Source organism: Narcine bancroftii, chromosome 11 (assembly GCF_036971445.1).
Source record: "Narcine bancroftii isolate sNarBan1 chromosome 11, sNarBan1.hap1, whole genome shotgun sequence".
In the NCBI taxonomy this organism is placed as follows: domain Eukaryota; kingdom Metazoa; phylum Chordata; class Chondrichthyes; order Torpediniformes; family Narcinidae; genus Narcine; species Narcine bancroftii.
Genome location: NC_091479.1, coordinates 81,897,042 through 81,921,995, shown reverse-complemented (window position 1 = coordinate 81,921,995; position 24,954 = coordinate 81,897,042). Strand labels below are relative to the sequence as shown.

Below are 24,954 nucleotides of genomic sequence, written 5' to 3'. Positions count from 1 at the left end.
AACAAGAGACAGAAATGGTTGGTTCTTTTGTCCAATATAAAGTATATGTATAATCTGTACTGTGAACTGCATTAGCAATATGGACATGTGCTTCTGTTTAACTGCCTTAAGCTCATTCTCTTCTGATACTGGTAATTGCTTCAAGAGTCTTAGAATCTTTAGAGTTCCAACCAACAGATTATCTAATTATCTAACACCAAATTTGAAGATGTTGCAGTTCAAACAATTTATGGATATTAAGTCTCACTGATAATTTAGGTTTTGTTTAAGAAACTTCCACAAAGCTGTAAAATGCTAAACATTCTTTTTGAAAGATGCGAGAGAATATTGCGCTGGGCAAGTTTCCCATTGAGAATTGTGGTGATTTTTAGAACTAATGAGAATCCATTCAAACAAGTATTTCAGAATCACATTCAGGCTGAGAACCAAAATGCCCCTATTGTATCAGCCTCCACTACCACCCCTAGCAATTCATTCCAGGTACCCACTCAATGTTTAAACAAGCCAATCATTGAGCTCGTGTACTCCTTGATAGTGGAATTGTTCTAGTGAACCGGTGCGGACCCGACATGGCCTGTTTCCGCTCCTTAAATGGTTAAATCTTTGACCTTTAAATGGATGGGTCACATACCAACATCCAGAAGACAAAAGCTCCTCTATCGAAATACCCTTACTACATTACACTGACCTCCATCAATAAAAGATCGCAGGAGAACCAGTTTGCATACCTCAGGAACCACCTGAGGAAAGCAGATGTCGCCAACGAAATATACTACTATCAACCAGTTGCCAACAGTTTTTGGCTGATGAAAATGAAAGGTATTCAATACCTCAGATCTGGCACATATCTTGGGTGACTGTGTGGCCCGGCACAATTCAAGTGCTATCTACAAATTTGCTGATACCATGGTTGTTGACAGATTCACAGACGGCAATGAAGAAGTGTACAGGAGGGAGAAGATCAGCTAGTTGAGTGGTGTCACAACAATCTTGCACTCCACGTTAGCAAAACCAAGGAGCTGATTGTGGACTTCAGGAGAACACAACCCAGTCCTCATTGAAGGATCAACAGTGGAAAGGGTCAAGAACTTCAAATTCCTGGGTTGTCAACCTTTTTAAGAATTTGTACTGGAGCCTCCATTTTGATGCAATCATGAAGAAGGCTCACCAGCAGCTATACTTTGTGAGGAATTTGAGGTTTGTTGTGTAACCAAATATTCTCAGAAACTTCTATAGGCATATCGTGGAGAGCATTCTGACTGATTGCATCATTATCTGCTAAGGAGCTGCCAATGCACAGGACAAAAAAAAAACTACAGTGTGAACTCGCCCAGCGTCATCACAGGCATCAATCTCCATCTCATCGAGGGCATCTACAAGTGGCAGTGTCTTAAGAAAGCAACCTCTATCCTGAAGGACCTTCACCATGCCCTCTTCATACTGTTACCATTGGGAAGCCTGAAGACAGACTCCCAGTGGCACAAGGTCAGCTCCTTTTCCTCTGTCATCAGATTTCTAAATGGACAATGAACAACAGACATTACCTCACTTTCTCTTATTTTTGCACTAATTTATTTATAGCATTTTTGCTCTGTAATGCCACTGCAAAACAACATATTTTGTGGCATGTTCATGACAATAAATTCTGATTCTGATGTTCATGGTTTAACAATGATCCCAGCGATCCCATTGTGATAGTACAGACCTATCACCAATGTATATAGTTAGAGTATCTAGACTGTGCTTACAGCGATTGGCTGAGAGAATGTGATAGTACAGATCTATCACCAATGTATATAGTGTATATAGTGACAGTATCTAGACTGTGCTTACAGCGATTGGCTGAGAGAATGTGATAGTACAGATCTATCACCAATGTATATAGTGTATATAGTTACAGTATCTAGACTGTGCTTACAGCGATTGGCTGAGAGCTAAGCCACGCCTACTGTCTGGGCCTTAAAGGGTTGTGTCCCTAGCCAGGTCGGATCATTCCGGACTGGTCGGCCACCTGTGAAGAGCTCCTGTCTTTTGCTAATAAAAGCCTTGGTTTGGATCAACAAGTCTTTTGACAAGCTCTACACCCATATCCTTTGAAGATTGGGACTAACTATTAGAGGCATATCAAGGCATCCGAAAGAAATCTGTGCAATCTCACAAAATCTTCCAATTCATTTAATGGACAAGCTGAACTACCTTGTGTCCACTCCCAGACTAACATTGCAGTATGAACGTCCTAGTTACATTTAATCCATTACTTTGGGTAGGTCATGTCACTTGTGAGGAAAACACCAGACTCCCTAAATAGGAATCACTCTAATTTGCCATGGGGGAGAAAAAAATACCAAACAAACAGGAAAAATCAGGGTGTGCTAGACAAATTGCACCAACTCTTGAGAATCTCTGGCTCACATCAATGCAAGTGGAGATGGAGATGGAGAATCTGCAGGTCAGGCCTTCAGACCACAAAGGGAAGCAATGGACTTTCTCACAAACTAACCATTTGCTCACCTTATCAGCCACCACCTGCCTATCTGTGGAAGATTCTGCTGATCCTGCATTGGCCTATTAGCCTCCTGAGAACTCAGAAAAAAAACTGGAATGAAGCCAGACATCCTTAACTCCTGATCATCTCCTATAATTCTGTGCATTACTGGCTGATGCAGCTCATGTTGATTGATCAGTTTTGACTATTAAGTATTTATCTTGTGGATGATGAGCAGACAGCAGAAATTACTGTACATCAATCTTTTAATATGGATCTAGCAATGTTGATCATGTGTAATTTAAATAGTGACTGCTTTCAGTGAATAAGTACAGAAGCATTTGGCAGGCTCATGATATAATAATAATTACTCTCACCATATTTTCTGATGACAGATATTTCTGAAATAATTGAAATATTTTATTAAAATCTGCAGTTGCCTGACTTTACTTATTTAAGTATTATACGTTAAAACCTCACAAAGATAAGCGTATACAGAGCCGTTGTCATACCCACACTCCTGTTCGGCTCCGAATCATGGGTCCTCTACCGGCATCACCTACGGCTCCTAGAACGCTTCCACCAGCGTTGTCTCCGCTCCATCCTCAACATCCATTGGAGCGCTTTCATCCCTAACGTCGAAGTACTCGAGATGGCAGAGGTCGACAGCATCGAGTCCACGCTGCTGAAGATCCAGCTGCGCTGGGTGGGTCACGTCTCCAGAATGGAGGACCATCGCCTTCCCAAGATCGTGTTATATGGCGAGCTCTCCACTGGCCACCGTAACAGAGGTGCACCAAAGAAAAGGTACAAGGACTGCCTAAAGAAATCTCTTGGTGCCTGCCCCATTGACCACCGCCAGTGGGCTGATATCGCCTCAAACCGTGCATCTTGGCGCCTCACAGTTTGGCGGGCAGCAACCTCCTTTGAAGAAGACCGCAGAGCCCACCTCACTGACAAAAGGCAAAGGAGGAAAAACCCAACACCCAACCCCAACCAACCAATTTTCCCCTGCAGCCGCTGCAACCGTGTCTGCCTGTCCCGCATCGGACTTGTCAGCCACAAACGAGCCTGCAGCTGACATGGACTTTTACCCCCTCCATAAATCTTCGTCCGCAAAGCCAAGCCAAAGATTATACGTTAATAGGCACGTTAAGGCAAGATTACAATGAATGTTTTGGTATTTTCTATTTAAAACAAAATCAAGCAGTGACCAATTCGGTTATTTCTCAAAACGTCTCATCTCCTCCAAATGTTAATGCCGGTGTGCATTTTTGACGCTATTCCTACTTTAATCATTTGATTACAACACCTCAACTCCATCAACCTCAGCTGGTTTTGGATTCTTCTATACATTATCCAGCACCTATGAGGATTGTGGATGTGGGAAATGTAAATTTTCCGCTTGACCGAGACTCACTCTTAAAAAGAATACAGTTCAAAAGATAAAAGACAGTGGAAAATGTAAAGTAATTGAAAAAAAAAATCAGTATTATATATTATAGTTTTTAATTATGCAAGGTTCCTTTTAATCAAGTAATTTCTGTAATTTGCAAAATTTAAATTCGATCCCCAGTAGCTGGCACTGTAACAGTGTTGTGCTAGCCCCTATGCCTAATGTAATTAACCCCCTCCCCGCCATATTTACAGATAAAAACTTACTAATATACCTAATGCTAATAAATATATAGACTTTTACTAGGCAGGTATAGGAAAACACTTTGGGAGAGTCACCCCAGCGGCAAACGGCATTGACTGGCTATTCATCCTGATGTCCCAGTCAGACACTGGAGGCAACCCAACACACCCCATGCAAGTGTCCCTATCAGAATCTTGGCACATCTTCCTTGCTCTGACAACCTGACTTGCCTCCACACAAGTATCTGGATCAGGGCCTTAGCACATCTTCTGTGTGTTGAGAATCTGACTTACCCCCTCACAAGTGTTCAGTCAGGCCCTTGGTGTGCCTTCCTTTAAATTTAAACCCTAGTCGCTGGCACTGTAACAACTTTGAACTAACTGCTATGCTAACTGTGCCGCAGTCATAATTAATCCCTCTCCCTCAAATTTAAAGCCTTACTAATATACTTAATAATATACTAATAAAGTATATACTAAAAAGCCTTAGTAATATACTTAATAATATACTAATAAAGGTAAAGACTTATCAGGCAGGGATAGGGAGACACTTTGGGGGGGTTTCCCCAGCGGCATTAGCCAGCTCTTCATCCTGGGTGCCACCATTTTATTCAAACACAACTTTAATGAAACTTTATTCAAATAGCTTCTGCAGGCGGGGTATGACTGGGGCACTCCACTGGCTGAATGTTTGATCCCAAGGAGTAGGATGTTGCTTTGGAGAACATTTACTTCTACAATTTTAAACTTTTATTTAAAGCTATTAATTTTCTTAAAAAAATATTTATTTCCTCAGTTTTTTTTGCTGGTTATTTTGAGTTTCTGGTTATTTAATGCTGGGTAACGGGGATTTTTACAACAAAAATCTGTCAACCATAACATTATTTTAAGAATGACCATCTCAGTGTTTTTGCTTCTTGCTTTTCTCTAGTCTTTTTATAAAATGTACCCTGAATCTGTGCAGAGTTTAAATACAGCATCAGGAAGTCAGAACTGTGACTAATCAATCATCTCATGGAAGATAAATATAAAAGGATAAATATAACTACATTGGCATTGAAACCAACATAGTCTCCTATTGATTGCCAGATTTTTATTCATTGCAAACTATGCACCTGAACCCATGGTCTACCTCCTCTTTACAATTTCAGGAGATTATGAAAATCAGTCTATTCGCTTGATTTAAACGTGGCTGCAATGAAAATTAAATAAAGCCTACTTTTACAAGCTTATATATACTGCTCTGGCTCAACATGGATAATGTATAAAAATTACACAACATACTACAGTTAACCAGTCTGACAGCCACCCCATCTAATTGAAGCTATCGATTCTTAATTTTTTTCCCTTTTGTTCAGATGCTCTTCACATTGTTACCTCGTCTGGGCTAGACAATTAAGCAACTTTTTTTTTTAGATGGCCATCTATTTGTATTCATATCATACTTGTCATTAGATTACAAATAAGACCAAGAAGCATTAGATAGATCATGGTGCCTATGCTCATCAGTGATGCTTGCACTTGACCAATATTGGTCCAGCTCATTTACTTGGCTTTTGCCAATTACTCAACAGGTACACTTTAAAATGATCTAGATTTCAATATCTCTCTATGGGGAAATCATTTTCTGAATGATCCCTTTCATTCTTAACAGTTTGATTAACAATTCAGCAAATGGAAGAATCAATCTTTTAGAACATATGAGAATTTTGTTAGGAATCACCCTATTTGATTCCACTCTCCAAGGAAGAAATACAATGTGACTTCTGCATGTATAACCCTAATCCTTTCAAACAACTCCATTGTACTTTATCTTTTTCTTACATCATTGAATCAAACACTAGAGAAATATCTTATTGATCCTTGTCAAACATTAAGCACCAAATCAAACTATTTCTACATGAATCCCATTTTATTCTCCCAATTAATCCTAGATTTGTCATTTATCTACATACAAGGGCCACCAACCTGAATTCTGAGATGCAAGAGGAAAGCAGAGTACCTGGAGGAAACCACAGAGATTGAAAGAAGGCACATTCTCCAAACAAATAGCACCACAGGTCAAGATTGAATCCCATCACTGAAGCTGGGAGGCAGAAGCTCTACCAGCTGTGCCATTAGTACGCTGCTGCCTCACTGAGCTGCCTTCAGTATCTTTTTAAGGCTCTTGAAAATGCAAGAGTTTTGCAAATCTATGTCCACAATTTGTGCAATAAGTTTGAAACTTTAAAATGTGCATATCACTAGCTTGATTCATTTCATCTTTGTTCTCTGACATTAAAAGCAAAGCTAGTAAGTGAGCCATTATCTTCTTGTATATGTCCTGTGATTATCTTGTATTTTTTTCCCCCCCATGGCTTCCATCTGAGGAGTTTGCTCACAACAAAAATAAAATTATTTTCTCAATAACTCCTGGAACTTACTTAGTCAAAGTATAACATCCATCACCTTCCAATCTTTGCATCACAAGACAAACTTACCAATTCATGCAAGATGGCATAAATGTTGAAAATTTGGATGAATTCTGCCACCATTTTCTGATAACTAAGTTAATAGTTTAATAGGTACATTCTTAAATTTGTGTTAAGGTGGGCAAGGCCAAAAGTTAGCCATCATTAGAGTTATAGAGTCCTACAGCACAGAAACAGCGCTCAAGCTTGGCCTATCCATGGCTAACAACATATCCTCTTGCTTTCACCTCACTTCTGCATTAGGCCCATACCCCTCTAATTCCCTCCCAGCCATATAGTTATCCAAATGTTTATTTTGAAGAAACTAACACACCTGGCTCCACCACTTTTGGAGCTCGTTCCATATGCCCACTATCCTCCAGGTAAAAAAAAAACATTCCCTCACCTTACAGTTATGCTCTCTATCCTTATCTAGGATATAGACTGTAACTGCACATCTCGTCAATACCCCTCATGATTTTTTAGACCTCTGTAAGAGGGCATCAATGGTTTCGGGGAGGCCAGGCAGAGGGGGTGATTGAGAAAATGGATCAACTCAGATTTGATGGTTTCTGCTCCTCCGTCTTATACAGAATTCCCAACACCAGTCCAAATTCTTTCAGCATTTGGTTACAATCCCATATAAGGACAAACATTTTTTTTTGGAAGGTACATTTAAAACAATAACTGCACTATTTCATAATAGACATTTAGATAGTTGTATTCATCTCACATCAATATTTGCTCCAACATTAAGCAGAAACTCCAGAACCTCAAGTTGACCACAGTCTGCTGCAAAGTGGATGGGCCTACGACCAGCTACTTCAATTGCATTCACATCTGCACCCTGAAAATAGAAAATATAAATGCTATTAGCATTAACAGACACAAAGTTTACAAAATCTCACAAATACCCACTGTATCTAACAAAATATACAAGAATATTAAATAGTAAACTTGACTAATCTGTTGATCATTAAAATTAAATCAAATTCCTCATCATATTAAATATGAAGTACAAAACATCCAAGTAAATGAGCGTAAATGTTGTAAAGTATAGCACCAAATCTGAACAATATGGTCTTTAAAATTATGTATACAGCTTTTTAAATAAAAAAATATAATTATTCAGAGGTCAAAGATCTTGACAAATCTGAAAAATATCACAGAGCTATTCAGGAAGTTAGTCATAAAACAGTTTCAATTCAAGTAATATAGCATCTCTTGATCTTCAATAAACACTATTAATGAAAGCTCCTTGATTCTCAAGATTGTTTCTCTAATTTCTTCCTAATTCTTTCACACCAGTTAAAATCTTAACCATACTTATCCTCCGCTCATTTCTGATTACTGGCCTTGCTATTTCTGAATATTTCCTCAAAACCTGCACAGATTCATTTTTTTTTTTAACTTATTTTCATAATAAATATTCTAAATTGTTTGCAATAACCTTCATTACCATTTCGTCCTCCTGAATTACTGAATGAAGACGTGGAAATGTTGCCTTGCTTCCATCTTCAATGCCCTCAACTCTGAAAACTTAACTTCTCATTTTTGCCATTGTCCTATAATATCCATTTTTGATTCATGGGATCCAACACACGATGCAAAACCAGTCACAACAAACGAGCAGAGGAAATGATCGGAGAGATAGAATGTGACAGGAAAATTTTGGTTAATCTGTAAATAATTGTGGCAGTAAAGTGAATAAATAACATCTGGGTTGCAAAAGACTTCAGTGCTGGATTGGCTGAGGATTTGTGCAGTGGCAAGCCACACTACTACTGTGGAAGTTAGTGGTATTTCTCATGGCGAGGCCACAACATCCAAGTAATTTTATATTTGACTCCATGAATTTTTTAACCATTGAAAATAAGTTTAATAGGATCAAACAGCATCCCATTACCTAGATTTCAATTTGCACATACGCACAGCATGTTCTGTTTTTATTCAGACTTTTAATTTTTAAAAAAGTTTTAAAGTAACAGATGTTATTGTTGCAAATCTCAGATTTTGAAATGGTTTTTTTTAGGAAAAAATGCACCCGGAAACTACCATGGCCTCCAGAAACAAGTGTAGTAAAAAATGTTTTAAGAATTGTTAATTAAAAAAAAAAGCTTTTACTTAAAAAAAAGATAAATCTAATCCACACGCATACTTAATTTGTATCACAAAGTAGCATCCAGGGAAGTAAAGCAGTCAAAATGATCAAAAAATATTCCCATGGGGGAAGTACACTCCTTGCATTAAAACCAAATACACCTAATAATGTTGCTTATTGACTATTTAAATAATAGGAAATTGTAGTGAGGTTCCTACGGCTACAGCTAGGTTATAGCTCTAAGGCTGTAGCTTGAATCCACAGAAGAAAGACACACACACCAGTAGAGTGTATTCGACAGTGAGTTTATTCAGCGGCAGCTCGGCCGCGCCACCACCGGGACGTGGCTTGAGTGGGCCAGCTGCCAATTGGTTACCTTGGATGCCCAGGCCCCGATTAGGCCCCATGATCCACTGGCGACAATTGACCAGTTTCACCACACTCTGACGGCGGCCTATGGAAATGGGTGTTTCAACCTGCACGACGTTCTGCTGGTTGCCGAAGGGCAGGCTACTACATGACACCCCCCCACCGCCCCCCCAGAACCTGCAATCGCGGCACTGTTTTTAGGAGGCTGACCCCTGTGCTGTGGGGTCGGGTGAGTGATGGGCTGATCAAAGTCCAAATAGGCCAGTTTCAACTGGTCAAGTGTGAAAGTCTCTTCCCTGCCGCCAATGTCTAAAACACAAGCGGAGCCATTGTGTCTGAATGTAGGGCCACTGTAGAGGTGGTTGGAGAGTCCCGTGGCGAACAAACATGTATTTACAGTCAGTTAAGTTCTTTGGGATGCAAGTGCAGAGATGGCCATGGGGTTTAGGTTTAGCGGAGGCCAGGGTGCCTAGGCACTTGCGTAGTCGGGACAATGTGGTCGCCAGGGGCTCCCCTAAGTCCTCAGGGGCCCTCACCAATTCGCCCAGTAAAATAAGGGGGTGCTCCATAGACCAACTCGGTAGAGGATGCTTTGAGGTCCTCCTTGGCTGCAGTGCGGATGCCTAACAGGACCCAAGGGAGTTCGTTGGCCCAGTTAGCTGTGCCATTAAGGCTGCCTTAACTTGTCTGTGGAACCTCTCCACCAACCTGTTGGCCTGTGGGTGATATGCTGTGGTGTGGAGTTGGGTCCACAGGGTGTGGCCTAAGGCAGTCCATGGACTGGAAGTGAATTGGGCCCCCCTGTCCGATGCAAGGTGTTCGGAGACCCCGAAACGCTCTACCCAAGCGTTGAGTAAAGCGTGTGCACGTGCTTCTGTGGAACCCTCTGATAGTGGCGCCGTCTCTGGTCATCTGGTCGACCACTGTGAGAAGGTAACGTGCACCTCTGGATATGAGTAGGGGTCCTACAATGTCAATGTGCATGTGGCTGAAACGGCAGCGTGCTGGCTCGAATGTCTGTGGTGGAGCTTTGATATGAGTCTGGATTGTGGATGACTGGCACTGAGTACAAGTCCTGGCCCACAGAGGCCATGCCAGACATACTTGATCGCCACCATTTTGACTGCAGTCCTGATGGTGGGGTGAGCCAAGTTGTGGACCACCAAGTCGAAAACCTGTCTCTTCCATGCACCCAGAATGACAGGGCAAAGTTTACCCGTCGAGGTGTCGCAGAGCAGCATGCAATTGCCGGGAGCGATCTGGATGTCCTTCAGTTGTAAGCCAGTGAGCACTGTCCGGTATGCCTGAATGTCAGGGGCTGCTTGCTGCGCATTAGCCAGGGACATGTAGTCGATGCCAGGGGTAGGGTCGTTCACCGCCAAGATAGCTGGATGGGATAGGGCATGTTGGATTTGCCGGCTATGTGCTCAATGTCCATTGTAAATTTGGAAATGTAGGACAGATACCACTGTTGCCTGGCTGACCAAGGATCTGACACCTTACTGAAGGCGCAAGTAAGGGATTTGTGGTCCGAGAGGAAGTAATGAAAGTGCCGAATTGCCAGGTATAAGGCTAACAGTTCTCTATCAAAGGCACTGTACTTGATCTGGTGGCCTGAGGTGTTTTATTGAAAAAGGCCAGCGGTTGCCATTGTTCATTCACTAATTGCTCAAGTACACCCCCGACCACTGTGCTGGAGGTATCTGTCATGAGGGCGGTCAGGGTGTCTGCCTGCGGGTGCACGAGGAGGTGGCATTGGCTAGGGCATTTTTGGTGGCCGGGAAGGCCTCGGTCACCTACTGGGTCCTGCCATGAGGGGGAAAGAGTGAGCTCATGATGCAGGCCGCTGCAGGTATGAAGCAGCGATAAAAGTTGACCATATCTGCAAACTCTTGTAGTCCCTGCACCGTCGATGTTTGGGGAAAGAGTGAATAGCATCCACCTTAGTGGGCAACAGTCTGACTCCATGTTGGTCGATACGATGGCCCAGGAAGTCAATAGTCTCTCGGCCAAACTGGCACTTGGCTGGGTTGATGGTTTTGCTGAAATCGGTCAGCCTGGACAATAACTGTTTTAAGGGGGCGCCTTGCTCTGTGCGGGTGTGGCTAGTGACTAAAATGTCGTCGAGGTAGACGAAGGCAAAATGCAGATCCCTGCCCACTGTATCCATCAGTCTCTGGAAAGTCTGAGCTGCGTTTTTTAACCTGAAGGGCATGTGGAGAAATACAAACAATCCAAAGGGGGTTATGATGGCAGTTTTTGGGATGTCTTTGCGGTGTACCATGATCAGGGATGATAGCCCCTGATGAGTCCACCTTTGAGAATATCCGTGCCCCTTGCAGGTTAGTGGTGCAGGGGATAGCTGTCCGGTATGGTGGCCTCGTTGAGGGGGCAGTAGTCTCCGCATGGCCTCCGACCATCCGCTGCCTTTGGGACTATGTAGAGAGGGAGGCCAAAGGTCTATTGGAGCACAACATAATGCCGAGTTCCTTCATCCTTTTGAACTCATCCCTGACTATGTTGAGTTTCTCAGGGGGGAGACGCCACGTCCTGGCGTGTAGGAGAGGGCCCTCTGTGACGATTAGGTGCCTCACCCCATGTTTGGGTTCTGCCAAATGGAAGTGAGGCATGGAGATGGAGGGGAATTCTGCTAGGACCCAAGAGAATTCATTGTTGGCAGTACTCACTGAGTGCAGGTGGGGGCAGGTGAGTTCAGTGCCCTTGAGTGAGAGTGACTGAAGTGTCCGGGCGTGCTCCAGCCAGCACCACTTGATAATCCACCAGGAGTGAGTTGGCCTGCAGGAAATATGCACCCAGGAATAGCTGTTGCACAGCCACCACCGTAAACTTTTAAGTGAATTGTCTGTCCCCGAAGCATAAGGGAATTGTGCAGGACCCGAATATTTGGATGTTGGAGCATTTGCCGCTTGGAGCTCCTGGCCCACTTTGCTGCAGTGGGCCTCCAAGGTTGGTCAGGGGAATTACACTACATTGTGCCCCAGTGTCCATCAAGACAGGGAGTCTTGAACATGTAGCAGGCGATGCAGTTGGCTGGTTGTCGCAACCATTAATGACAACCGACCTGGATGTTTCCCTGGAATGCGTAGGGGGAACAGCATCGATGGGCCTCGGATAGAAACAGTATACTCACATTCGAGTAGTCGGTTGGTCTGATGGTCAGTCGGTGTTCTTCCTGGCCTGGTTCTGATGACATGGTGCTGTCACCTGCTCGAGCGAAGCACAGATGTCCCTCTTTGCCACTCACAGCAGGTCTGCTTGGGCAGCCACCTTCCTGGGGTCATCGAAGTCTTCCTCCACGATAAGCAGCCGGATGTCCTTGAGCAGCCTCTCCAGAAAGATCTTCTGGAACAAGAGGCAGGAGGTGTTGCCATTGTTGAGAGTGAGCATGCCACTCATGAGGGCAGAAGGGGTCCTATCCCCCAAACCGTCAATAGGCAACAGTTGGGCAGTGTTCTCACGCTTTGAGAGCCAGAAAGTGTGGGTTAACAGGTCTTTGATGACCATATACCTTCCTTGTTCTGAGGGCTGGTGAAGGAAGCCAATGATGTGGGCTGCAGTGTCCTGATTGAGGGCAATGAGCACGTGGTAGTAGCGCATGCCGCCTGTGGAGATCCGTCAAATGGTGAACTGCCCCTTGGCTTGCTGGAACCCACAGATGTGTTGTCCAGAAGCCAGCAACTTCAATGCTACGGTGTTGATCGCAGGTGGCTCTTCCATCTTTTGGTCCAAAACGCCATTTGGACCAGTTTGGGTCACCAATGTAGTGAGGTCGCTATGGCTACAGCTAGGTTATAGCCCAAAGCCGTAGCTTGAATCTGCAGAAGACACACACACCAGTAGAGTGTATTCGACACTGAATTTATTCAGTAGCTATGCCTTTTATAGTCAGCTTAGCCACGCCACCACCGGGGCAAGGTTTGAGCAGACCAGCTGCCAATTGGTTACCTTGGATGTCCAGGCCTGATTGGACCCTTTGCAATCCACCAGCGGTGATTGGCCAGTTTCACCACTCTGCCGGCGGCCTATGGAAACAGACGTTTCAGCCTGAACAATGTTTTGCCAGACACCACGTTCGATGGCCATTTCCCGTGTTGGTCCGAGCTACTGCAAAATGATATTATTGAAATGCATCCATAATTTTACAAATGAAATTATTGGCTAATATCTTAATTGTGAATTAATTAATGGATTAATTACATCACTTTGGAATAGTATGAAATACAGACTTTAAATGCATTAACAGTGACAAAAGATTGGAAGTATACACAAAATTAGGCAACAGAGTAGTGTGAGAAAGATAAATTACATGACAGGTTTAACATTTGCAATAAGTTTAAAAGATAAGCTCATCATGGCAATATTTTGTGAAAAGATATAACCATAAACAAAAATAAATGGTTGCAATATTTTGTTATATTACTGAGCAAGTAACTACTGTTCTCATATTGCCGGGACTGTTCACTTCAAACTAACAAATACCAACATTTCTTGTTCAAAGGGCTTAAAAAAAATGGAAAATAAATGCACTAAATAAGCATAATAGATTTCTCTTTTTGCATTTGCTAAATTTAAAAGTATAATTTTAATGGCTAAGTACGAAACTTGAGGTGTGGAATCAGGACACTACCAGCATTCTTTTTTATTTATTTCACAGACTTTAGGGTGAACAAGACTCATTGATGGTCCAATCAACTAGACTTTAACCCAGTGGCGAATTAACTACCACCCAGGTCCTAGGCTGAGCTTTAGTAAAGACCTCCCCTGAACTTGACTGCCTGCCCCACAGCCACCATCTTTCACCTGACGTTGTGATTGTGGTAAAACACAGAAATGCTGGAGGAACTCAGCCGGTCTCGTAGCGTCCACAGGAGGTGAAGATACCCTGAAGAAGGGCTTAGGACCTAAACATTGGTAGTACATCTTTACCTCTTATGGATGCTGCGAGACTGGCTGAGTTCCTCCAGCACTGTGATTTTACAACTCAATTTACAATTTGGCTTCTCTGGCATTTGACCATAACTCTGCAGACTTTCTTGTTTAACACTTTTAACATTCGGAATGGGTTGCACAATTTGTACTTCATGGTGTTGGAATGGACTGTGGGCAAAGTGGAGAGATAGTATGAGATTACAAACTGTGATTTAACCAGTGGTCATTTCACTGCTAATAGGAATTTGCTATAAAGAATGTAGTAAATAGCTATCTCAGTTCATTGTTATTTCTCAAGTCTTGGTCAACATCTACGTAAAGTTCAGGGTTTATTCTAGTCCCATCACAGCACCCTCAAATAACAGAATCAGAATCTCTGTTCTCTCCACAACTACAAGATTGTGCCCTAATGTTGCAACCTACTCTATCCTGCCTGGGCCTCTCAACATTCTGTACAAACGTTGAATTAAACAGCAAGTGTTACCAGTAAATAGAAGGATGAGGGGAAGAAGAGGGAGAGAAAGTTGATGTTTGCTCAGAATTCAACGCCTGCGCCTTGATCACAGTCCTGCTTCGATACTTCCGTTTAACGGTAAACCCCACAATATCACAAATTCCAAGGTTTGGTCACTTTCCCGACAAAGGGTGCCTCTTCAACTTCCCGACAAAGATTGCCTCTCCTCCACTCGCCCTTGACCCTGTCCTACTGGGCAAGGAGAGATTGTATCCTCCAGCCCCATCCCACAGTCCTGCTGGGCAGGGAGAGGTCCCCGTTCCACCAGCCCCCCAAGTGGGGAGAGGTCCCCATCCAGCCAGCTTGCCAGACAGGGAGAGGTCGCCAACCCACCCCCTAATCATCCTCTACCCTCCCATCAAACTATTAGATTTTTAATGTCTCTCCAACTGAATTGGTCGTTAAAAATCTAAGTTTGGTGGGTAGGTGGAGGATTGCACCCATGCCGCTGTCGATGCAAGATCTTCATGCCGTCGGCTCCCAGAAACTGCCGCTCGTGCCACCCAAGCAATGGTGTGATGCTCACTCTGGCCAACAGTCACTGCCGGCTTCACCTGTGCAGACGCAATATGTAGAGATCAGGTGCCTACCCTTTACTGAGTTGGCATTAAAGCCTAGGGATTCAGGACCCCTTACCTTCCGGGACCCTTAACAACTTACTCAACCTAATGGTTAATCCGCCACTGCTTTAACATTACCAATCACTTTTGTTGTTCCATGTCATCTGATATTACTGGTGGTTCTCTGCTCAATGTCACCAAAACTAAGGAGCTGATTATGGACTACAGGAGATGAAAACCAGAGGTGTACAGTCCAGTGATCGTTGTGGGAATTAGAGGTGGAGAGGGTGAGCAAATTTATATTCATGGGTGACACGATTTCAGAAGACCTTTCTTGAATGCAACACATGAATTCATTCTGAAGAAAGCACATCAGCACCTCTACTTTCTAAGGTTTTGCAGAGATTTGGTATGACATCAAAAACTATGGCAAACTCCTAGTGGAAAGTGTACTGACCAGCTGCATCACGGCTTGGTATGGGGGCACCAATACCTCTGAGTGGAAAGCCCTGCAAAAGGTGGCGGACGTTGCCCATCACTGGCAAAACTCACCTCACCATTGAAGAAAATCTACATTGAACGCTGCCATCGGAGAGCAGCAACAATCATCAAGATCCACACCACCCAGGAAATGATCTGTTTTCACTACTGTGTGTGTGTGTTTTTTCTTGAGTACAGTCTTTTTTGCATTACTGATATGTAGAAATTCTGCGTGTCCTGTAGGAAAAAGAATCTCAGGGTTGTATGTGATGTCATGTATATACTCTGACAATAAATCTGAACTTTGAATTGTACTGCAACATATCTTTAAAAAAAACATGACTCTTCAGTTCTTGCAAACTGTCAACCCAGCTCCAACTAGTGTTCTATCTCCAGTCCTTGAACACATTTTTAGCCTTCAAAATTTATATTCATCCTGAAGAGAATTCTTTTTTTTTCTGCTCCAGATACCAATATAGCTCTTTGAAGTACAACAGGTCCGCTGCAGCCTTTGACATAATAGGCTATAAGCTGTTCCTCTCATGCCAGTTAATTGTCATATATCTAACAGCAGTGATGAAATTCTGTCTCGTATTTCCCTCTTTGTCACAGAATCAGCTGCAACATTTTCTCTCTGTAATCACAGCCTTACCTTGCTGTCATCTCAAATATCCTTCTTTGATCTTTTTGTATTTCCCATCCAGACACTATATCAGATACTTCATTTAAAAATATATTTCTGATCTCCAGTTTTTCTTCACCAGGATTACACTCTGCACTAAATAATTAAACTACATATCCAACATTCAGCAACAACTGAATAGGTGTGGTCCAAAATGAGTATATAAGCATTGAGAAGACTGAAGTCATAATCTTCATTCTTGGTGATGATTCAAGATGATTTTCTGCACTTTCTGAATCTGAACTAGTTTCTTTGCATTCATTATTCTGTGTAGTATTTTACTCCAAGATTATTCTTGGACCATAGATTTCATTGCTGGCACTACTCATGTTTATATGTCTACCTTTTAAAATGTCTAAGGAAGTTTGGAATGACATTGAATATTCTCTTGACTTTTACAGGTGTGGCCCTCGATGGACGTGAGAAGGGAGACATTGAGACAAATTTTGCAATTTCTCTGGCTATAGTAAAGTGCCTGAGGGGGCGGAAGAGTGGATGAGGCAGTTTCAGATCCATCTTTATCCCTGTGAAATATGGATAGGGGTAGAGATGGGAAGATGTGGCTGCTGGTGGGATCTCACTGGTTGGCAGGTGACAAGAGGATAAATGTGTTGGATGCAGAGGCTAGTGGAGTGCAAAGTGAGGACCAGAGGGACTCTGTCCTTGTTCTGCCTCAGGGGGAGTTGCTACTGACAGATGACAATGGATAATTAATTATCTGACTGTAAATACACTCCTCTACCTACATGTTCTGATCTTTGTCTCATCCAAAATGATGCTAATCTTGCTGGAAATTACAGTAAAAGTCCAAAAATATGGATGTCAAAAATCCAGATCACCCGAGAATCCGGACTTCTTGAGAACTTTTGCCTGAAATTTGGACCACCCGAGAACCTGGACTTCTCGTAAATTCCCGGCTTTTGCATGCGTGCATGTGTAAGCGCCGCAGATGCACAGCAGCACAAGTGACCATGCAGAAGTGGTGGAAATGTAAGAATAAATAGGCTTTTTGTACTTTGTATTTTATATATAAAAAATGTTTCGTTAGTAAACAATCAAAGTTTACCTGTTTTTTTTTCTTCCTTAAATTCAAATTTTTCTGCCCAAGAATCCAGAAAATCCTGACTGTCCCTAATTCCCGAGCAGTCCAGATTTTAGGAATTTTACTGTATTCCGAAATGGCCCCGTTTAAAGTTGCAAATGAGATCTTTGGTGACTCCAGTACAATTCCTCTCTTTGCCTTTCTACTTTCATTAATTTTGTCAATAGTACCATTCCATACCCCAATTATTAGAAAAGGCTAGTCATTCTGAGCTATTCCAACTTCCCATTAAGCAATTGATAACATCCCATTTCTCCTCTTTTATCCTTGTCCAAGAAATTATTTAGCTCTCTGCCTTCTTTTGAATTCCTTACATTTAACCTAAGCTTTGGATAATTAATCTTTGATTTCAAACTTTGTGCCATGGTTCTGAAAGACAAAAATAAGACAGCAGCTACTTTGTGTGCAAACTAATTTGGAAAACTCCTACATCTCTCAGTTGATCAAAAGTGTTCAGGAGATCACGAAGCCCGCAATCATTTTATATTGTGCTTATCCCTGGCCTGAAGCATTTCAGCCCCAATTTGACATCATTGAACCGGCATCAACTGCATGAACTGGCAACTTGCTCAGACCTCTTTTCTCTGGAGAAAGATCCATTTCCTTACATCTAACATAAATTTGAGACCAATATGAGCAAGGGAAAGGCTGGCCATGTTTTTAAAAGAAGGAATTATAAAAGAACAACAAAAAAAATCATTAACAACAGCTAGCTGGCTGATAATAACAAAGCTCTTTCCAGAAAGAATCCTCCAAAAGACTAAACTGCTAACAAATCCAAAATATTACACTGCTGTTGTCAGCTTTGTAGTACCATGGCAAAAGCACGAGGTAATCACAGCATAATTCTGCATCCAGGCACTCTACCTTTACAAATGTTCCAGATCTTCATTACTGTATTTGACAGCATATAGGACCCCCCTTTTTTCTCCCAAAAATCACCTCAAAAGCCACCCGGATCTTTTAGACAAAGGTAACATTTTAGAGGCTTTCATCTGCAAAATGGCGACAGAAGGAACATGCTCAAGCTACACGACTGCATACAAACTAAAAATTGTAATGTATGCTAAGGAGCATGGTAATAGAGTGGCAGCTAAAGTCTTTGGAGCGCTGTCTACAGCAAAAATGGTACGTGCATGGAGAAAGCAAGAAAAACAGCTAGAGGCTGCGAAAAGGATAATTGTAACCTTTGCTGTTCAACTTTATGTAGCCCACAACTTGAGGAGTTTAAAAACTGGGTACGAAATGAATGAGAAGCAGGGAAATTCATTTCTACCAAAATGATAATGCACAAGGCCAGGAGCTTAGGAGAAGTAGTACAAGGATTTTGCTGGTACAGAAGGTTGGTATTATGAAACGGCACCGTTTATCAATGCATAAAAAAACATCAATTACACAAAAAATACCAACAGATTCTGAAGACAAAATATTAGAATTTCATAAGTTTGTAATAAATGCACGAAAATAACTTAATATGAACTGAGGCAAATAGGGAACATGGATGAAGTTTCAGTAACATTCAATGTACCATCCAACAGAACTGTGAATGTTAAAGAAGTTAAAATCACTGGTCATGAAAAGACACACTATACAGTACTCTGGCCTGATATGCTGATGGCACAAAACTGCCACCGTTTGTAATATTTAAAAGAAAAACTCACCTTAAAGAATAAAAAATACTATGTGGTGAGTTTGTTCACGTTCATCCAAAAGGCTGGATGGACAAGGCTGGAATCAAATTATGGTTGCGGAAAATATGGCGAAGGTGTCCATATAACATAACCATATAACAGTTTACAGTGCGGAAACAGGCCATGTCGGCCCTTCGAGTCCGCGCCGGTTCACTTGAACAACTCCACTAGCTCCCCCCACCCACTCTCCACCCATAACCCTCCAACCGCCTCACATCCACGTACAGATCCAACCTTCTCTTAAATGACAGAAGGGACCCTGCTGCAACTATCTCATTTGGACCCTGTTAGATTCTTAAAAGAAAAACCCCTGCACTTCTGGCCTGTGATCAGCTCAGGACATACAGAACTGGAGACGTTTAAAAAAGGCACGCAAACTGAAAACCTAGATGGCTGTTATTCCTGGTGGTCTGATGAGCCAATTGCTGCCTTTAGATGTGTGTATAAACAAGCTGTTTAAAAATAGCACGAGAGAACACTGGAACGAATGGATGGGAGAAAAGGACCATGCTCTTAACACGAGCAGGAAAAATGAAACGTCCCACCATGACACAGGTGTGTGAGTGGGTGAAGACATCTTGGACATGGTAAGATCTGAAATTATTATTAAGGCTTTTAAGAAGTGTTGGAATTGGTAAACCCTTGATGGCACTGAGGACAATGCATTATTTGAAGAACTGATGCTGAGTTTCTGGGCTTTGACGACGTTGACGCATGTTCAGGCAGTGAAGACAATTAAAGTCTTTGTTACAGAACATTGATGTTTTATTATGTTTCTGTTTATGATAGTTGTTTTAATGTTGTCTTATTCAAGGTTTTTTTTCTTGTTAATTACAGTAGTATTATTATTAAAACAAGTTTTACTAATGTCCTAGTTGCATGTCTGTCCAAGTTTTACCTGTAAAAGTACACTAAAACTAATCTTTCCTAAAATTTCATGCTAAAAATGGGGTGGGGGGGGGGGGCCTTATATGCCAGTGGGATTTACATTGTGCTTGTTACCTGAATGCTTGTTTCACAACAGCTATATATGCTATCTCAAAGTGAATTGAATTTTATATAGTGTTTAACTCCAATGTTATCTTTGCATCATGCATGTTATTGCTAACACTATTTTTCCACCTCTATCTTCTATCAAACATCAGCAGGTATACTGTGGAAAATATGATTTGTGGTATCATGGCCTGGTTTGGAAATTTGAGTGCCCAGGGATGCAGAAGGCTGCAGAAAGTGGCAAACTTAGCCAAGTCCATTATTGATCCGGTTTTGTATTGCTTTTATAATACAAGGTTGGTAACCTAGCAGTGTAAATAAACAATCCAAAGGCAGCCAATTCAAATTATGTTATTGAATTGTTTAATAAAGTTAAACAAAAACTTGCACTAACAAATCTGATTTGAGTTGTGGGCGTAGAAAACCTTCGACATTTTATTTAAATTTAGCCCTCTATCAAAGAGATATGTTTTAAACTTTCCAAAATTTCCTACCCAACTGTACAAGCTCTGCATGGTCGATCAAAAAAATTGTCAGTGTCCAGAAAAGGGCAGCAGGAGCTGGAAGTGGGGATGGGAAATCCCCCATTTAAACCATAACCAACTTCACCCAGGGGCTCAAAAGTGAAACCACTTAGTTTTTTTTTAAACTGCCTGTCTACCTCAAGTAATTGCGTTTTTTTCCAGACACTTGGTGATAATATCACTGATGTGATCAAGAGTTTTGAGAGTCTGCTCAGTTAACAAGCTCATTTACCTCAAATCATCTCCAACATGAAGTCAACACAAATTGCAATATAGTAGATAAGTAAACTAGGGCTGTATTTTCTGGAGGTTAGAAGGTTAAAGAGCAACTGATAAATGTTTTCAGAATATTAAGGAGAATTGAGAGAAATCTTCTCTGTTGGTTGGATAGTCTAAGAATAGATAGAACATAGAACAATATAGCACAGGAAACAGGTCTTTCAGCTCGTGGTATCTGCAGCAAAAAAGCTTGGGCTAAAAGTTGAGAAGGATGAAGAAGTTTAAAAATCTCCTCCACAAAAGGCAGTTAAAGTTTATGTTCAGTTGAACAATTGATAAGATATAGAAAGAATCAAAATTTAAAAAGCAGCAGGCACTACAAAGGTTGAAGAACAATAATAATTATTAATAGGGTACAGCTCTAATGAAAGGCCATCAAACTGAAATCTCTTCCTTCCTCCATAGAGGGTGCCTTACCTCAGTAATTCCACCATCTACATTATTTTTTAATAACAACTGTTAGATGCTTTCTGGTCACAAAAAACATGAAAAGCAGGATTAGTGACAGCTATATGAATAGGTTTCTCCTTGCATCAGAATTATTTAAGATATTTTGAAATATACATTACTGAATAAGTTTAAAAGAAACATATATTAAAAAAAAACTGACGAGCCAGAGACAAATAATGAAACAACTATTACACACCAGAGAAAAAAAATAAAAACCAAGAATGCGAGAAGCACTCAGCTGGTCTGGTAGCATATGTGGAAAGAGAATATATGAAAAGAGCATGAGTAGACAAGCAGGCCTCTGAAGCATATTGAATATAATTATGGCTGACACATACAGACATCAACACTTTCTAACATTTACCCATCTCTATGCTAAATATATGTATTTAATGATATGGCCTCCACACATTTGAAGGCAAAGAATTCCAGAGATTCACTACCAAAAGAAAAAAATTCTATACACGTCAGTTTTAAATGACTGTCCCCCTATGTTGCAGCTATGTCTCCTTGATTAAAACTTCTTCCATTAGTGAAAATGTCTCAACATCTCGCCCATTAAGCACCCTTATGATGTTTATTGTCACGTACACATACAATGTACAGATTCACTGAAATTCTTACTTTTTGCAGCCACACAAGTAGACAAGATACACCAACTACAAACGTATAAATAGAATTATCATAATTAGCCAAGACAGAGATAGTAAGACATAATAAATATAAAAGGATAGATACTCAAATATTCACAGTTGCAGTTTATGAAAGAAAAAAAAAGAAATTTCAATAGTGAAGATAAATAACTTCATGGGGTCCTAGAGCATTTTATGGTTAGAGTCGTACAGGGAGGTTAAAGAGCCTGATGGCCAATTGAAAAAAAGATCACTTCTTGAACCTTGAGGGGTTGGATTTCTGTTTTTATTGCCTGAAGATAGCAGTGAGAAAAGATTGTGATCAGGATGATGGGGTTCCTTTTATAAGGAACAGGCAAGGAGTTCAGAAATCAGAGGGACATGGGAGTCCACATGCAAGACTCCCCAAGGTCAACTTGCATGTAGAGTCAATGGTAAGAAAGACAAATGCATTATTTTCAAGACTGATAGAATATAAATGCAGAATGTGATGTGGAGGCTTTGTAAAACATTGGTCAGATCACACTTGGAATACTGTGAGCCGTTTTGGGCTCCATATCTATGGAATGTGTTGCCATTGGAGAGGGTCCAGAATAGGCTAACAAAGATGATCCTTGGAATGAAAGGTTTTCATACGAGGATATGAAGGCTCTGCAATTGTACCCACTGAAGCTTAGAAGAATAGGGGGGGGGGGGTCACATTGAAACCTATCAAATACTGAAAGGCCTGAAAAGAGTGGATGTGTAAGAAGATGTTTCCTATGGTGGGGGAGCCTGGGACTAGAGGGCACAGCCTCAGAATACAAATCCCTTTACAACAGAGATGAAGAGGAATTTATTTAACCAGAGAGTGGTGAATTTGTGAAATATGTTGTTGCAGAGGACTGTGGAGGCCAAGTAATTGGTGATATGCAAGGCAGAGATAGCTACGTCTTTGATCAGGAATATTTTGGGAAGGAGACTGGAGAATGGGATTGAAAAGGATAATAAATCAGCCATGATGGAATGGCAGGGCAAACTTGATGGGCCAAATTGCCTAATTCCACTCCCATGTCATATGGCCTTGTGATATTGGCTGCCAAGATGCTATATGCTTGAATAAGCCTACCCCTCATTCTTCTGAATTCTTCAGAATACAGACCAAAATTGTCTAGCCTAATTTGATGGAACAACCCTCTCAAACTAGGAATTAGCTTGGAGAATCTCCAATGTGACTATATCCTCTTTTAAAGTAAATGGACCAAAAGTGTGCACAGTATTCCAGGTGTGGCCTCACCAATGTTCTGTATAACTGCAAGAAAACTTCCCTTTTCTAAAAATCCAACGCTTGTGCACGACCTCACTTTCCCCACATTGAACCTCATCTAACATGGTTTTGTTCAATGAATATCCTATTGCAGAATCATGCTCTTATCATACTCCCTTCTACTCATTGTCATATCATTGCAAACTTGGAAACCACCCACTTTGTTCCCATCTATATTAAAAGTAAACAACTGAGGGCCATAGTCAAACCCCTGAGGTACTTGAGTAACATTCTACCAACCTGAAAGGTCCTATTTATTCCAACCCTGTTTTCCATGTGGCAACCAGTTTTCAATCCAATCATACACACAATCCTCCAAAACCTCATTTAGTCAACATTTTAGATGCATTTCAAACTGTTAATTGTTTCTAATTCCACAGATGATGCCTGATCAATTGAGTATTTCCAAATTCTCATTTTTCAATTTCAGATTTCCAGATTCAGTTATTTCCATTTTTGAAAATATAAAAATACTATATAAATAATCAAAGTCTTCACAGTTAAACTCAAGTCACAGATCAGAATTGCAACTTTCAATCCTACATCAGACTGGATCCAGTTGGTGGGAAAATATGCAAAATTGATTTGCAGTACAAGTATACAGCCGAAGAATGGGGCAGAATGCCACCTATAAAAAGGAGGAAGATTTATCAGATAGTTTTTTCATTTGCACCACATTTTGGAAGGTTTATAATCCTAGTACAAATCTACTGGCTGCTTTGTAAATTAAGGCTGAAGAGGATTTTATTTACAGTAACCCATTCCTGTCATTTATCCAAGTAGAGATATTTATAGGAAAAGTCAACTGCAATATGCATTGCAATCAAACAAGGCAGCCAAAGTCAAGTCGGGAAGAAAATCAAATATCATTTTCAATGCAGAAATCCAAATCAAATCTATATTTACACAACATTTCTTTGTTCTCACTACCTACTGCCTCTAATGCCATTAGCTTTCTTGTACTAGATGGGATACTTTATTTGCAATTATAGCATGAAAGTAAACCTCAAAGGTTTCAAGTTGCACAAAGGGACACAAGCAAATGAGCAAGAAAGGAGGCAGAGGAACTGCAACACAAACATGAGGTTTTAAACTGTCACAATCTAAAAGTACGGTATGTGAAACAGTAAAAAAATTCTCAATACCAAATCATCAAAAGCAAACTTTTTTAAAAAGACACACATGAAGAACCCAGCTGAAAACTTGGATTTTCTTCTCCACATGGCTGTGGATGTTCACTCAAACAACATTCACAAAAATGGAAATGACTCACATCAACTCCAAACTCTCAACCAGCTTTGACCTACTTCAATTCACTGGCTGATACCATCTCCATAACCCTCCACTAAAACTTCTGGACAACAAGGATACCTCTGTCAGAGTACTCTTCATTGACTACAGCTCTGTCTTCAACACTATAATCCCAAATCTCTAGGACCTTGGTTTTAGTACTTTTCCATGATCATCCTCAACTCTAGCAATCCTGTATACTCAGCCTCCACTATACTCCTGCAGAAGACCAAAGCAGACAAAGCTACCGGCCACCATTAGGTCAACCTTCTAATATCAAGAGTGTAATAGTTAGCTGAATCACAATGTGGTACGGCTGCTGCAGAGAAATGGATCAGAGATCAATCCACAGAACCATAAGAGTGACAGAGAGGATCACTGACATCTCTCTCCACCCCCCGCCCCCAACACCCCCAAGTCAACGTGATCTACCAGGATAGCTGTTTGAAGAGTTCATG

General features: G+C 41.3%; 1 protein-coding gene across 1 annotated transcript in view; it reads right to left on the bottom strand.

Moving 5' to 3' along the window:
- The window catches only part of mtpn (myotrophin), a 59,293-nt gene that overhangs the window by 19,821 nt on the left and 14,518 nt on the right, over window positions 1-24,954 (bottom strand). The window contains exon 2 of the mRNA XM_069903707.1: window positions 7,307-7,420. Within this exon, the coding sequence (XP_069759808.1) occupies window positions 7,307-7,420 (114 nt within the window). The remainder of the gene's footprint in view (window positions 1-7,306; window positions 7,421-24,954) is intronic.